We start from the raw sequence: 14595 nt of genomic DNA on the forward strand, positions 1-14595 counted from the left end.
TTACCGCCCGGGTTTTCCGGGGTGCAGCGGAGGACGCCCCTCCTCCCTGCCGGCCGTGCCTGCGCGGCCGAGCGGACTCACGTTGTAGAGCTGACCCGGGCCCTGCGCCTGCGCCTGCGCCGCAGCGTCCGTGCTGTGGCTGAACTGGAAGAGAGGGGACAGCACAGCGTGAGTGCCCCAGCGGGGCCGCCACCGCCCACTGCCTCGCTCCCGCCTGGTAGCCGGGTCTGAGCCCCCTGCTCCCGGACCCCCCCACCCCGCCCCGCCCCACCCCCCCCGGGGGTACGAGCAGCGCTGCGCTGGCCCCGGGGGCTTCAGGCCGCCCCGGGCAGTGCCCTCCCCAGGTCCGGTCCCGCAGAAGATCCTCAGGCCCTTTCTCCCAGCACCTCGGAGGACAGCCCCACGGTGGCCCACGGCTGCGCGAGGTCCCGCTCCTGTGCCGCGCGCCTCCCGCCTGGCGCTGGCGGAGGGCCCCGAGGACCTGCGCAGGGCGCACGCGAGCCGCCCCTTTCCTGCTCCCCGCTCAGCCGGAGACTCTGCCAGGCCCCGCCGGCCAGAGCCAGGGGGCCCACCGGAGGGACCCGGGGCGGCCCATTCCGGCGTTAAAAAGGAAGAGCGCACAGCTCTGCTTTTCCAATACAATATCCAGGTCTCAACTCCCAAACAGCCTGAGGTGGGGTGCTGCAGTGACAATGGGGCTGGAACCCCCTTCCCCACCAGACCTCCCCCGTCCTCCGCCCACCAGGGCCGCCCCCGCCCCTCCAAGGAGCCCAGGCCCTGTGAGGCTCACGGAAGCCCCGGGTGGGGGGAGTGGGCAAACCTCCCACTTCCCGCCAGGGGCCTGCGCGGGCAGATGGACAGCGGACTGGGGGAGAGACCGAAGTTAAGGCCATTTCCTTCCAGCAGTTCCTGCCTCCCCGCCCCCCACACCTTGGTGTCACGTGCCCACGCTCCTCACGACACTGGCCAGTACCCGGGTCCCTGCCCACCTCCCCGGCCCACCCAGTGTGCCCGCTGGGCTGGCCCCGGCTCGGCCGTGGGCGCCAAGCCATAGGCACGACCCAGGCCCGGAGACTTTGCGAGACCAAGGCCCCTGTGAACATCCACCGAGGGGGGCCCACGCCCTCCCCCAGAGTCAGGGGCGCCCACCTTGGCCCTCAGGAACAGGGCGGTGATGATGATGCCGTAGATGAAGAGGATCCCATCCAACAGGTAGCACAGTTTGGGGTCCAGCAGGCCGAAGCTCTGTGCGTCTGCGCCAGGAGAAGAGACCCGTTAGCCAGGCCCCCGGTGACAGGCGTGTCCCCAGCCCCTCTCTGACCCCAGACCCCCTCCCACCCCCTTGGACCAGCTTCTGGGGAAACCTCACCTGTCCCCGTAGCACTGTGACACCTGGTGGGGCCACAGAGCCGGGAGGAAGGTGGAAATGGGGGGTGGGGGGCAAGGGAAGCCGTCCACATGCGCAGGACAGCTGCCTGGGCGCCACGGACGGCTGTGCCGGAGCCCCACGTGCACCACGGACTCTGGAAGCCTCTGCGCGCTGGCGTGCGGATGAGCGGCGCCCCCTCAGTGTAGGGGTGTGGCTCCCTGAGCCCCCTCCCCCACCCCGCAGGGACAGGACAGGACCGAAGATCAGACGAGGGCACTCCAGCCTCTGCCTTCACTGGAGCTTCCAGGATCTGGGTGACTCTCCTCCCGCCCTGACTCTGGCGCCCCTGGTGCCAGGGACCAAGCAGACCCCCCTCGACCCCCACCGCCCCCAGGGCAGTGGGGTCCGGTGCTGGCTCCCCTCCCCGGCCCAGCGGTCTCATGAGCAGCAGAGCGAGGAACCCTGGGGGCGCCCCCACCCGGACGTCCGGGCTCCTGCTCACAGTGGTGGTTCGAGGCCTCAGCCCCGCGCCACGCGCCAGGACACACCCCCGGTCCCTGACTGTTGCCGCCGTGCCCTCTGCACGGTCTCTCCCTTTCCGTCCCTGCACGCCCACCGCCATCTGGTGACCAACCGAGGCAGCCACGCGGAGGAGCCGCTCAGAGGCCCCTCTGCGAGTCCCTGCGGGCCCGTCCCACACCAACCCTGTGCGGTCGCGGGAGTGCAGGGCGGCTGGGGGCGGGGCACCGTGGACATTCAGGTTAAAGGAAAGTGAGACTGTACGTGAGAGCTCACGGAGCTGTGAGCGAGGGGGCGCGGACTGGAGCCTAGACGGTCCTTCCTACCAGGGACGTGGGCGGCGACTCCCCCGCACCACGGGGCGCAGCCTCTGGCCGTCGCCACTCCACTCAGCCCGGTGTGACCCGCGCGCAAGTGCCAGGTGCGCCGGGCGGCGGCCGGTCCCGAGGCCGGGGCGCCCTCTGGCGGCCGCTGCGGGAGTGGCTGCTGTGCCCTGGAGCGCCGCCGTCTTATCCCTACTGACTGTGACGGGGCAAGTTCTTCACCCTCTTCGGCGGCTTCTCGTGGTGGAAACGGTAACATTTCTCGCGGGTTTACTCTGTGCCAGACCCACTTGAATGCAGCAGCACCCCACGGGGACTGAGGCCCAGAGAACTTCAGGGTCACCCAGCAGCGCACACAGCCAGTGGGGGGCCGCCTGAGGTGCCCCGGGGGGGCGTCCCCCGCCCCCCACTTCCCTCCTCCGCGGGGCCCTGCCCCCTCTTCACAGGGGCGATGCCGGTCCCTCCCGCAGGCCGCCCCCGGAGCCGCACCCCGCCGCCTGAATCGCTCTGTCCTCCAACCTTTGACCCCTCCCTAATTCAGGACCCTCCGGCCAGGGCAGCTGGCAGCCTTGTAAACTCCCCGAAGTTCCTGCCCAGAAGCCACTGGCGACCCCTTTCCTGTGAGCGAAGCCCAGACCCCTGGTCGAGGCCATACCGGGGCCCAGACTCACCTGCCTCCCCGCCTCCCGCCCGGGTCCTTCCCGCCCCGCCTCCAGTGCGGCCCACCCCTGCCCCCAGCGTCTGCCCGGTGGGGCCGGTCCAGCGCTGTGCCCCTCGTGGACGTTCAGGGCAGGGGCCCGGGTCCTGCAAAGCTCTCCACAGACAAAACACGAGCGGGTCAGGAGGTCTGGCGCCCCTCCACACCCCCCCCCCCGTTAGTGCTGCAGATGAGAGGGGGAGGGGGCTGCCTCCTCTCCATCCGCCCATCCTCCTGCCCCCACCTTGGCGCGCGCTGCGCGCTGGGCAGGGCAGACAGCCGCCAGGCAGCCAGGCGCGGTGGGGTTCTCCGGGGAGAAGCCGCCCCCTCCCTGCAGAGGCCACCAAAGGCGGGTGGTTGCCCCTCTCAGGACGGGAGAGGCTGTGCCCGCCGCGAATTATGGGGGCAGCCGGGACTCAGAGGGAGGACTGGGAGAAATATTGCTTGGCTGCCTGTCACATGAAATGAGCACAGAAAACTTCCTGGACAGTAAATTCAGAACAAATAAGAAGCAACGTTCCCTCGGGGTGTGCAGAACGGCGCGGTGGGGGAGGGGAACTGGGTGCCCCCCCAGAGATGAGTGATGGGGGCCGGTTGTCCTTTTTCTGTCCGAAGAGCAGCTTCGTTTTGTGGTCAGTGACAGGTGTGCTGTGCCCAGGGTGGGGGGTCGGGACCTCCCTCTGCCGGGCCCAGCAGCGCCTGTGCTGGGGAGGGGGGGATGGGCCTGAGGATCAAGGAGCAGAGAGGCCCGAGAGCCAGAAACACGAAGATTCCAATTCCGAACCGGCCTCTTCCTGACTCTGTGTCCGGACCACCCCCTTTGCCCCGGTGCTCTTGTCTCCCCTCTGCAAAGGGGGTTTAGTGAGACCGACTTCGGGGGTGGTTAGTTATGCAGTGACATGAGGGGACAGTGTGCGGGAAGCGCCCTGCTCAGGGGCACCTGCTGAGCCCGCTGGCCCCAGGTGGCCCTCTCTGCCACCAGCAGGCTCTGGGCCCCAGCAGCGGGCAGGGACCAGGGCTCGTGTCTGCACTTCGTCTCCACACTCCGTCCGGGGTTGCTTCCACCCAGAGGGCATCGCACCTCTTGAAAGAATTTCTCCTCTGGCACCTGTAGCCTCTGCTTGAATACCCCAGGTGACGGGGAGCTCACCACCCATCAGCTGTGGTCCTGCCTCTGCACACAGGGCACAGGCTCTCCCACTCCCGCGGGCAGCCTTCCCACCCCCCTGGCTCCTGTCCCCTCCCCTGCTCGGGAAGCACTCCGGGATCCGGGCGAGAGCAGATCTCTCCAAGGGCTCTGCTGCGGGATCAGTGGTGTGGCCACAGGGAAGCCTCCTCCCCCGCGGGGACGCTGCCACGGAATGGGCTGGCCACGCTCGGCACACAGGGCCTCGTGGCATCGCTCTCAGTCACAACGCCCGCCACGCAGGTGGCACTGGCCAGCCTCCAAGCCCCCCACCTCCCCTTGCACCCCCACCTCGAGGCCAGCATCCCGCCGCCGCCCCGCCTCCACCCCGGGCTCAGACACCACCGGTGACGACGTTGCCGCCCCAGGCTTCAGAAAACAGGAAGTCACGTGTGCCCAGCCAGGCAGTGGCAGCCGCTCCGGGCGCCGAGCTGGGGGTGAGGCCCGCCCACTGGCCGAGCGCACGCAGTAGGGCGCACGCAGTAGGGCTCTGGTCGGCAGCCAGCGCTCCCTGCGGCGGGCAGAGACGGAGGCTAGGCCCACGGACTGGGGTGCTGACCACTCTTGGAGGGGCGTTTTGTGCTGGGAGGCACGTGGGGGTTCCCTCCCTCGGTCCTTACAGCGACCGTGGCCTCCCAACTGGGAAAACTGAGGCTGGGGGTCCATAACAGGCCCGAGCTTGAGAGCCAGGGCTGCGCCCAGGCCAGACACCCCTGGGCCCCGTCCTCGGGTGTCCTCAGGGCTGGGGCAAGGGGCTCCTCCCCAGGCTGTGGGGTCCTCCCTTCTCCAGGGGTCGAACCATATTAGCAGACAACGTCAGGACTCTGCGTCGGCTGGCGGAACAGGGACAGCTGGGCTGCTACTGAGTGTGAGGCCAGGGCCCTCGGAGGTGGACCCCCCCCAGAACCCTTCATCGCCACAGCCTGCGGGGCATGTCCACGCAGTCACGGCTCCCCGGGGACCATGTCCCCTCAGCCGCCCCACCGTGGTGGAGTCCGGATACTTGTGTTCGATTCTACAAATGCCCACGGACGACGGTTCCCAGGCCAGAAAGGGCGCTGTCCAGGCCCTGGCCAGGGAGCTCAGGCAGTCAGGCAATCCTGTGGATACACCAAGGTTGCGGGTTCGATCCCCAGTGAGGACACATGCAAGACTCAACCAATGACAGCACCAATACCCGGAACAACAAATCAACGTTTCTTTCTCTCTCTTTCTCTCTTCCCCTAATACCAATACATAAAAGTGTCAAGGGAAAAAAGAAACACAAGTAAAGGGAGCTCTCTGCAGAACTATGGGCCAATATTTCCCTGCTTGTATTTTTATTTCCATTAAACGTGTGGTTTGTGCAATAACTTTTAAAAAGATTTTATTTATTTATTTTTAGACAGAGGGAAAGGGAAGGGGAGAAAGAGAGAAACATCAATCAATGGGTGGATACCTTTTGTGGGCCCCCTACTGGGGACCTGGCCTGCAACCCAGACATGTGCCCTGACTGGGAATCAATCTGGTGACCCTTTGGTTTGCAGCCCATGCTCAATCCACTGAGCCACCCCAGCCAGGGCTTGTGCAATAATTTTATAAAACTTCCTGTGGTTGTATTTTATTTTCAAGTAAATCAACTCATTATATAAAAGTGCAGACAAGTAGGAAAAATCAAAACCACCTCACAAGATGGCCTTCGAACGCAGCCACGGTGGATGTGATGGCAGGTTGCCTTTCAAGGTGTTTTTTTAAAAATAAATTGTAGCCACTCTACACACACATTCTCCCTACAAGACCACGTCTACTGGGCGTTATACGACAGTCCAGCGCTCCATCGTCACGCCCCCTCCCGCCCCTAACCGGCGGCACGCCCTGCCTTCCAGCCCTCGCCGCTGTCGACAGTCCTGTGAGGGGCGGCTTCGTTCCTGAAGCTGCCCACGGGTCCGAGTCCGTTCCGGGCGCTCGGAAAAATGAGAGCCCGGACCGGCAGCGCGGAGGGGGAGCCCGCGGAAGGCACAAAGAGGCGCCGTGCAGAGAGGCGGGAGAACAAACTGTCTGCAAACACCCGAAAAGACGCAGTCCGTGGCTGGTGGGCCGGGCAATGGAAGCCCAAAGCCGCGAGGAATCTGGTCGCATTTTCTCGGGGGCGGGGGTGGCGGGGAGGGCGGGCGGGAGAGCGGCAGAGGCCGAGGGCCCGGGGGAGGCCGGCCTGGTGCGTGCGAACAGCAGGGAGGTGGCGGGGTGAAGGCGACCAGAGGTGGGACAGGGGTTGCAGCCTCCTCGCCAGCGGGTTCCACTCTGAAAAGATGGGAAGTGGTTGTTTTACAAGGGACACACCGGACTCCTGTCCTTAGAGAAATGGGCATGGAATAGGAAAGGAAAACCCGTAAAGCCCACGGAATACAGGGGCTCCCGGTTGCCCTGGGCTACCGGCTTGTCCGGGAGTCCTCGGGCTGCAGGACAGGCCGGCCTGAGTCCGGCCACGCTGCAAGGCCAGAGCACCGCCCCCCCCCACGGCCCCCCCAGCCTGGCTGCACTCACGCGGATGGAGCAGAGCGCCTGTGCAGCCCTGCCGCGCCCCTGAACGAGCCGGGTCTCCACGCGGAAGGCGGTTTTCTTTGCACGGCAGCGGTGCAAACTCCTTCACTGGCACATGTCGGTCACCATGCCTGTGTTTCTGTCACAGGCTGAATTGTGTCCCCTCCCCCCCAAAAAAATTCCTAGGCTGCCGTTCTAACCCCCAGGACCTCAAAATGTGCCTCTGTTTGGACGCGGAGTTTTTGAAGCGGCGACTAAGTAACGGTGAGGTGGTCGGGGCAGCCCCACCCCGTACGATCGCTGTCCTCACGAGAAGAAGAGGTCAGGCCACAGACGTGCCCGGTGACGACCACTCGAGGACACGGGGGGAGACAGCCGTCCGCAGGCCCAGGAGAGAGGCCCCGGAAGGAATCAACCCCCCGAGCCCCCACCACCTGGCTCCCAGCTCTCAGCCACCTGAGCCGGGAGGAAAGAGGTATCCGTCGTTTAAGCCGCACTGCTGGTGCCCTGTGCTGGGGCGGCCCTCTCCCGAAACAGCCCCCACAGCGCCGCCCCCTGGGGACTGTCGGGAAGCAGGCGCAGGCCGTGGGAGGAGGAGCCCGGCGCGGCGTCCATCCGGCAGACGGTGCCGGCCTGGGGCTGGGCGCCCGGGAGCGAGTGCGAGTCACGGCCTTCACCTCCGGGTGGGGCACAGGCGGGCAGGTCAGCCGTCACCCCGGCTGGGGAGGGGGCCCCTCGCCCTCCGCCCACCTTCCCAGCAGCCCCTAGAGGCCAGCGGGCGAGTGTGTCCATCTTCGGCCTGAGGCTCAGATGCGTGGCTTCCTGGCTTGACCCCAGGGGTCGGCCTGTAAAAATCCGGGCCGCACCAAACACGCGCTCCCCACACTGTCGGTCCGCAAGACCCTTCCCCGTTCCTGGGCCCTGATGCCGGCGGCCTGCCGGGAGCCGCGCACGCGGCCTCCGTCCCGCTTGGCAGATGAAGGAGCCAGAGGTCAGGCAGTGACGGTACCCCCAGCCGGGATCCCAGGCGCCTGCCGGCGGGGCTGGCAGGGGCACCAGGCCTCCCCAGGCCTTTGTTCTCTGCCCCCACAGCGCAGCCCGCGGCCCTCCCGTGGCAGCTCCTGAACTCAAGCCCCATTTAAGAGAATTCTGGCCCTGGCTGGTGTAGCTCAGTGGATTGAGTGCGGGCTGCGAACCAAAGCGTCTCAGGTTCGATTCCCGGTCAGGGAACATGCCTGGGTTGCAGGCCATGAGCCCCAGCAACTGCACATTGATGTTTCTCTCTCTCTCTCTCTCTCTCTTGCTCCCTCCCTTCCCTCTCTGAAAATAAATAAATAAAATCTTTAAAAAAAAAAGAATTTTTAAAAAAGAGACATCCGCCCCAGGTCTAACCCCCTTCCTGGGAAAATCCCAGGCGGATTCTGCTGTTTCCCGGAGGCCGTGTCTGCTCTGCAGAGACACCCTCGCGGCGCGCAGGCGGACAAGCCCAGAGACGTTTAGTGCACCGTTATCCGCAGGAGCGGGGGGAAAAAAAGGAAGAAAAAAGAAAGCACAGATTTCTGCCAGCAGGGAGCCGATGGGTCCCTGCCGGCGCATTCCCGTTGGAGGGCGCTGCTGGGGGCAGGTCCCCGAGACCCCGGGGCGGATCTGGGGCGGTGGGTGGCGTCCGTGCGCAGAGAGGCAAGGCGTGGGGAGGCCGCCCGTGCGGACGTCCACGCACAGAAAGGCGGGCGCGTGCGGCTGGGAGGGTGGGAAGGTTCTGGAAACGGATGGTGGTGACTAACGGTCGCCCGACTGGGCGAATGTGCTTCGTGCCCCCGAATGGCACGCCACAGCTGGCTAAAACGGTCTATGTTACAGCAGGTCTGATGTTTTTTTTTTTTTATCACAAGAACGCGGGTGCGTGTGGCGACCTCCGTCTGGGTGGCTGAACCCACGAACAACGCCCCCCGCTCCGCAGAGGAGCCTGGGCCGAGGTCGGGAGAATCGTGCCTGCGCCCCACTCTGCGCCTGGCCGTGCCCTTTGGGACGCGGGGAGCATTAGCGCACACACAGCCCTGAACTCCCCAGACTGGACGGGGGGTGGGGCTCGAACCCCCCCATCAAACCAGCGGTCTGAGACGCGTCCCGGGCGCGGCGCAGAGTGGAGGGACAGACACGGCCCCAGCCGGCCGCGCCCCCTGGACTGGGCTGTGCCCCGTGCGTGTCTGGTGCCGGCCGGTGGGGTCTGGGAGCGCCTCACGCCGGAAAATCTCACTCGGATGCTGTTGGGGAATGCGGTCGCGTCCACATCCGACATCCGACATCCGCGGGCGAGCGCACGACCTTCAGCGGTGTGAGCCGTCACGCAGGACCTTCCCCCCACCTCCTTCCGCTTCCCCCACCGGGGCGCCGTCCCGCCAGGCCGCAGGGGGGACACGGGGCAGGCTCCCCCCCGGGCCCCGTGCCGGCCAGCGCCGGGGCCTCTGGGAGTCAGGCCTGCCCGGGCGCCCCAAGGGACCCTGGGGCAGGAGGGTGTCGGGGCGCTCCCCACAGCCCTCACCAGCCCCTGGGGACCCTCTGCCGGCCCCGGGCTGTCCAGGGTGCCTCCTTGGGGCTCCCCAGCACCCACAGCAGAAACCCGCACATCAGTCGGCTTGCCCGATGCCCCCTGGGGGGGGCGAGGGGGGGACTCCGAGCCTGGGGTCGTGCCTCCCACCCTTGTAGGTGCCTGTGTGGGCCTGTCGCCCCGCAGACACCTGGACAGCAGGGGCGAGGCCTCCCCCCCTGTGCCGTTGGGTTAGGGGGGAGGGGGGTGGGGAGGAAACGCCGTTTTGACCTTGAACCCGACACAGATGCCTCACAGAGGCGGAGGGAGTGAGCCGCTCGCTGGGATTTCACAGAGGCGCCTGCGTGCGTCTCCCAGGCCGAGGGCGCCCTGCCTCGTGGGGAAGGGGGGCGGACTCCGGCTTCTCCACAGGGGCCCACGCTCGCCGGGCCCCCCGCTCCGGCCCCCCACCACCGTCTGACCCGGGCGGGGTCCTGCCCGGCCTGTCGCAGCCCCCGGGGTGCACTCAGGGGCTGCAGCCCGCTCCCCAGCCACACCGAAGCCCCCCCAGTCACCGAGCAGACGCAGGGAGGACGGCCCTCCCCAGGAGGGCCAGGCCGTGCCTCCCCCCGCGCAGCGGGGTGGGCTCCGGGCTGTCGCACTGCCCCGCCGCCCCCCGGGTGCGGTTGCCGGCGCGCGGCCCCTCCCTCCGTCCCACAGCTGTCTCCTCGCCCGAGGTTTCCTGTCGGGCTGCCATCCAGGGCCCGGTTATCTGTCCCCCGAGATCTCCCATCTGCACTGCTCACACACACTCGTGCGCCCGCCCCCACTTGCGGTCCCCTTCCCCGAACTGCACGCCCCCGGCCCCCCGCTGGGCAGGTCTGCCGGCCCGGAGCTCGGGGGCGGCGCGGATCCGCAGCCGGGCTGGGGGCCTGGGGTCAGAGGGACTTTTCCTCAAGGGTCTCCTCACGAGGCCCCAGGGCCTGCCTGGTGTGGGGGGGGGGGACAGGGACTGGGGACCGCCTGGCTCTGGGTCACCGGGCACACGCACCCGGACTCTGCCTCCTCATCGGAAGGCCCAGGGGACCCGAGCGCAAGGGCTGGGCCACCCCGCCCCCCAGCCCTCCTTCCGCTGCAGACGACAGGAAGGAAGCACAGGGGTCTCTCTGCTCTTGCACGGGGGACCCCACATGTCGTCAAAGCTGCCACTCTCTCTCGGGAGCCCCGAGGGCATGCGGTCCCGGGCGTGCCCTGAGCATGGAGCACGGCGTCCCGTGCCCGTGATGGGCATGTCTGCAGGGGGCTCCGGGACCCACGGGGCCGCCTGCATCCACGCCGTGGCCTGTGCCGCCCAGCCCAGGGGGAGAGGCCACCGTGGGGACAGCAGGGGCTGAGGGCCGGGCGCCTGCTGCCGTTTCTGGTTCGCTGCGACCCGACGGGTCCCGTGACCGGGTGCTCAGGAAAAGCACAGGCGCAGAGAACGTGGACTTGGGCAGAAAAGGTCCGATGGGCTGTTTCCCCGTGGAGAGGGTCTCAGTGCCGCCCCTCCTGGCCGCCAGCAGGGCCGGCGTCCTCGGAGGTGCTCCCTGGTTTGGCCCGGGGCCTGGGCACCACCCCGGGTGGCTGAGTCAGTCTCCGAAGGCAGCGGCGGGTCCGCAGGCTCTGCCTCCACCCTCGGCCCTGCCCCCGTGAGGGTCACACAGGGCCCTCCGTGTGCTCACTGCCACATGTGGACACGCCACGCCACGTGGACATCGTGTCACACCTACCGTGGCCGCCGAGGACCTGCCCTGTTCAAACTGCACTAACGAGAGCATCCCCGCGGGTTCTTTCCCCTCCGGCCCCACGGTCTTCACGCCCAGCCCTCTGCCCAGGACCCTCTGCAGCGGCCGGCTCTGCAGCGGCCGGGGGCTGGCACTGCCGGGTCGTGAGAGGCGCTGACCAGCGGGAGGGAGGTGGCAGCGGCGTGTGGCCCGGAGCTGCGCAGGCACCCCCCCCGCCCCGAGGCTTCAGCGCTGTCTCTCGGGGCCCTTGGCTCCCGGCGCGGAGCCACGAGCTGCTCTGGCCCTTTAGGGAGTCCTGTGCTCTGCACAGGGCTGTGTGCACATGTCATCACGGGTGGCCCGGGCACCCTGAAGCGTGCGTCAGCCCTCTGTGCGGGGCCCGCAGAGAACAAGCCCAGCCCCCAAACGGACCGGGACGGCCCGCGGGGGAAAAGGGCAGAGCAACGCCGCAGCCCAGGTGAGGCCGGCTCCCTCCCCTGCGCTGTCCTGCGGGGGGGGGGGGGGGAGGAGCAGAACCAGCGGCCACCCCTGTCGATGCCGGAACAGAGGCTGGCCTGGGGCTTCCGGCCGTTCCGAGGAGCCCCCGCCCCTTCCAGGGAGACCTCCGGCTTGACAACTTCTCCTCGCCTTTCAAGGCTCAGCACGAACATTACTGCCTTCGGGCCAGACGCCCCTCCGCCCTCGGCCCCGGTGTCTGTCCCACGTCTGTCCCCTGTCTGTCCCGCAGGGCGACCGGCAGGAAGCTGATGGTGACGCAGAACACGGGGGGCGAGACCCAGTGGCACCTTCCAATGCGTGTCCCTTCGCCCCTCGGGCACCTGTGCAGGTGACGCGCCCCCAAACGGGAGACGCAGACCCCGCTGCTCGCCTTGTGACAAAGGTCCCAGAAACTCGGCGCATCCCCCACATTTCCAGGCGTCGGGGTCACACTGCACTGCGCATCTCGTGACCCTAACAAGCGGACACCTGGCTTCCCGTTTGGGAGAACCCCCTGGGGCGGGAGACAGCCACGCGGGGCGTGCGGTGACACCTCAGACTCTGCACACACTGTCGTTGTCGACAGGCGTCCCACCCGTTATGGGGTGATGGGTCCGCTCCCCCATTAAAAGTGAGGCCCCCGAGGTCTGGACGATGTCTTGTTCCGCCCTGACTCTGCCGTCCCCAGCCCGTGTCGGCGCCAAGGGGTTGATGAGTGAATAAGTGACGATCCCGTGGCATTCTCCCAAACCCTTGCTCTGGGGCCCAGCCTAGAGGGGCTGCCTCCCTCTCCCCGCTGTATTTTCGACTCTCTCCAGTCCCCCACCCCCCGAAAGTTTGACAAGAAGAAAGAAGAGCAAGAGTAGGCGCTTTACACCTCAGACGTGCAAGGAGGGTGTGAGTGAGCATGAGAAACACCTGCCCTGAGCTTGCAGGACGGACGGTGCAGGACCAAGGGCAGCTTCCCCAGCAGTTCACTCTGGGCTCTGCGCCGGGGAAGGGCCCCCCGGCCCGTCCTCGTGTCTCCCCCCAGGTCCTTTGTGAGCAGGTAGGCGGGGCTGCCAGCCGGCCGGGGCCAGAGGAGCTGGAAGGCGTTCCCAGAGGGTGTTTGTCAGTTTGGCAGCCCTCCGCACGCCCAGCCCACGCCCGCGGGCGCTCGCCTGTGACGCACTTGGTTTGCTGGGATCAAAGGTGCCACAGGCCCGCCACCCCTGCAGCTGCGGTGCCGGGGGCGCGCGGGGGACGTGGGCGAGGGAGGGCTGAAAGCCAGCCCGCTGGGCGGCTGCTGGCTCCCTGGGAGGGGGCTCACCCTGCGGCCTCCAGCCTCAGCCGGGCCCCCTTCTCAGGAGGGGGATGGGGGGGCACGTCCCCTCCCCTTGCAGTGGCCCCATGCTTTATGTCCCCGAGATGCACACCAGGGCGGCCCAGGGGTCAGAGAGGGCCGCAGAGCCTCCCAGGTGTCCCTGTTTGATTCTGAACCTAGATCTGGGAGCAGAGACAGGCGGAGACAGTGACGTCACTCCAGAGAAGGTACCGGAAGAAAACAGCACAATGTTTACATCTCTGGTGTGTGAGGTTACCGGTGACTTCAGTCTTTTTCATCTTCCCCTATTTTCCAACTTCTGCAGTTAAGAGGAATTAGTCCAAGCACGTTTTCGATGCCTGGTGTTAGCCTCACCCACCTGCCCCCCCCCCGCCCCCCCGCAGTTGCATTTGAGGTTCGTGAGCACCAGGTTGGCCTGCATCTTCGGGCGCAGAGCGGCAGGAGGGGTCGCTTGGGGTGGGGGATGCTGGGCTTCAGAGTCGGCCCCGACCCGTCACGGCACAGCAGAAACCACAGCAGTGAGTCACCTGGCCACCGGCACAGGCCAGTCAGCAACGGGCCTGCACGGACCCCGTCCCCTCCCCCACCCGGTCCTTTCCAAGCCCCGGAGGCAGACGGGAGCACCGGTCAGCTTGTCCCAAATGGCCCCTTCCCTCGTCATTGCCTGTCACCTCAGTGGCCTTGGTGACATGTTGCCCGGCAGCCCCGACCCCAAGGACACTGCCCCCGCCCCAGCTCTGTCCGGAGGATGGGCGGTCACCGCCATCCCGGCCGTCCTTCCTGACAGCTGTGTGGCTTTCCTGTGTGTCTACCCCGTGTGAGCGGCCGTGGGCTATTAGCGTTGGGTGACACCGTCCACTCGGACGCAAGAGGCCTCCTGGGAATCGGGACAGGCACCGTGACCTGCGACCTGGGCCCGCAGGCCCCCCTCCCTCCGGGCGGGCCAGGCGCGAAGGGCCGGCTTCGAGGCCGAGCCGGAGCCGGAGCGGAGCCGGAGCCCCGCCGGCCGGGCTTCGTGCCGGCCGCCACGTGCGCCCCATTAGCAGGGCCCGGCCTGCCCCCTCCTGACTTCAAACGGCCGCCGCCTTCACATCTGGACGCAGAGGCCCGAAAAAGTCCCCGTCGCTCCTCTGAAAAGGAGACGGGAGAGGCAGGGCAGCCGTGCACGCACAAGCATTCACCGAAAATAGAAGCGGAGCTGCGGGGCGTCTGCGGGACGCGCGGGATCCGGTTCCCGCCTCGCCCCCTCCCCTCTGGATCAGCCCCAGGGAGGGGGTTCGAGCGCAGCCGCACTCATCTGGCAGCGGAACGCCAAACCCAGAGGGTCGTTATTTTTTTTTTTTGAAACGGAACCAAACTTTTAAACTAAAAAAAAAAAAGTCCATCCCACGGAAAGGAACGGCTGGAATCTGACCTGACTCTCCCTTCTGCTGGTTCCCCCGCACTGGTACACGAAGGAGCCGGCCGCCCGCCCTGCACTGGGGTGTACCACCGGGGACTCGTGTCAGCCGGCGGAGCCCCCCCTTTCCGGAGAAGGCCGCGGCCTGCGCGGGTCCGGGGCACCCCGGGAGACGGCCCGGGGAGAGGGCGGGCTGTCTGTCTGTCCGTCACGTCCTGTTCCCTGACTCACCACACACGCACGGCAGCCTCCCGGCCCCAGAGACCCCGCGCGGGCTGATAAAGCACGTGCCTGCAGGAGTGGCCGGGAAGAACCCCCCGTGGCAGGCTCTGCCGTGCGCGCGCGCGTGCGTGTGTGTGTGTGTGTGTGCGCACACGCGTGTGGTTGTGCCGGGTGGCCTCCTCCAGTGTGCTCCCGCTGCGGCCGGTAGCGACTGTCCGTTCGTTGGATAGTCGGAAAACTGTTTTCTA

At 67.2% G+C, this 14595-nt stretch overlaps 1 protein-coding gene across 1 annotated transcript in view; it reads right to left on the bottom strand.

Annotated features, from left to right (window-relative positions):
* The window catches only part of CD247 (CD247 molecule), a 59715-nt gene that overhangs the window by 3982 nt on the left and 41138 nt on the right, over positions 1–14595 (bottom strand). The window contains exons 2-3 of the mRNA XM_045838855.1: positions 1150–1253; positions 82–144 (exon numbers count right to left, since the gene is read on the bottom strand). Coding sequence (XP_045694811.1) covers positions 82–144; positions 1150–1253 — 167 coding nt within the window. The remainder of the gene's footprint in view (positions 1–81; positions 145–1149; positions 1254–14595) is intronic.

Source organism: Phyllostomus hastatus, unplaced genomic scaffold, assembly GCF_019186645.2.
Source record: "Phyllostomus hastatus isolate PE091 unplaced genomic scaffold, TTU_PhHast_1.1 phas_contig_283, whole genome shotgun sequence".
NCBI classification, from domain to species: domain Eukaryota; kingdom Metazoa; phylum Chordata; class Mammalia; order Chiroptera; family Phyllostomidae; genus Phyllostomus; species Phyllostomus hastatus.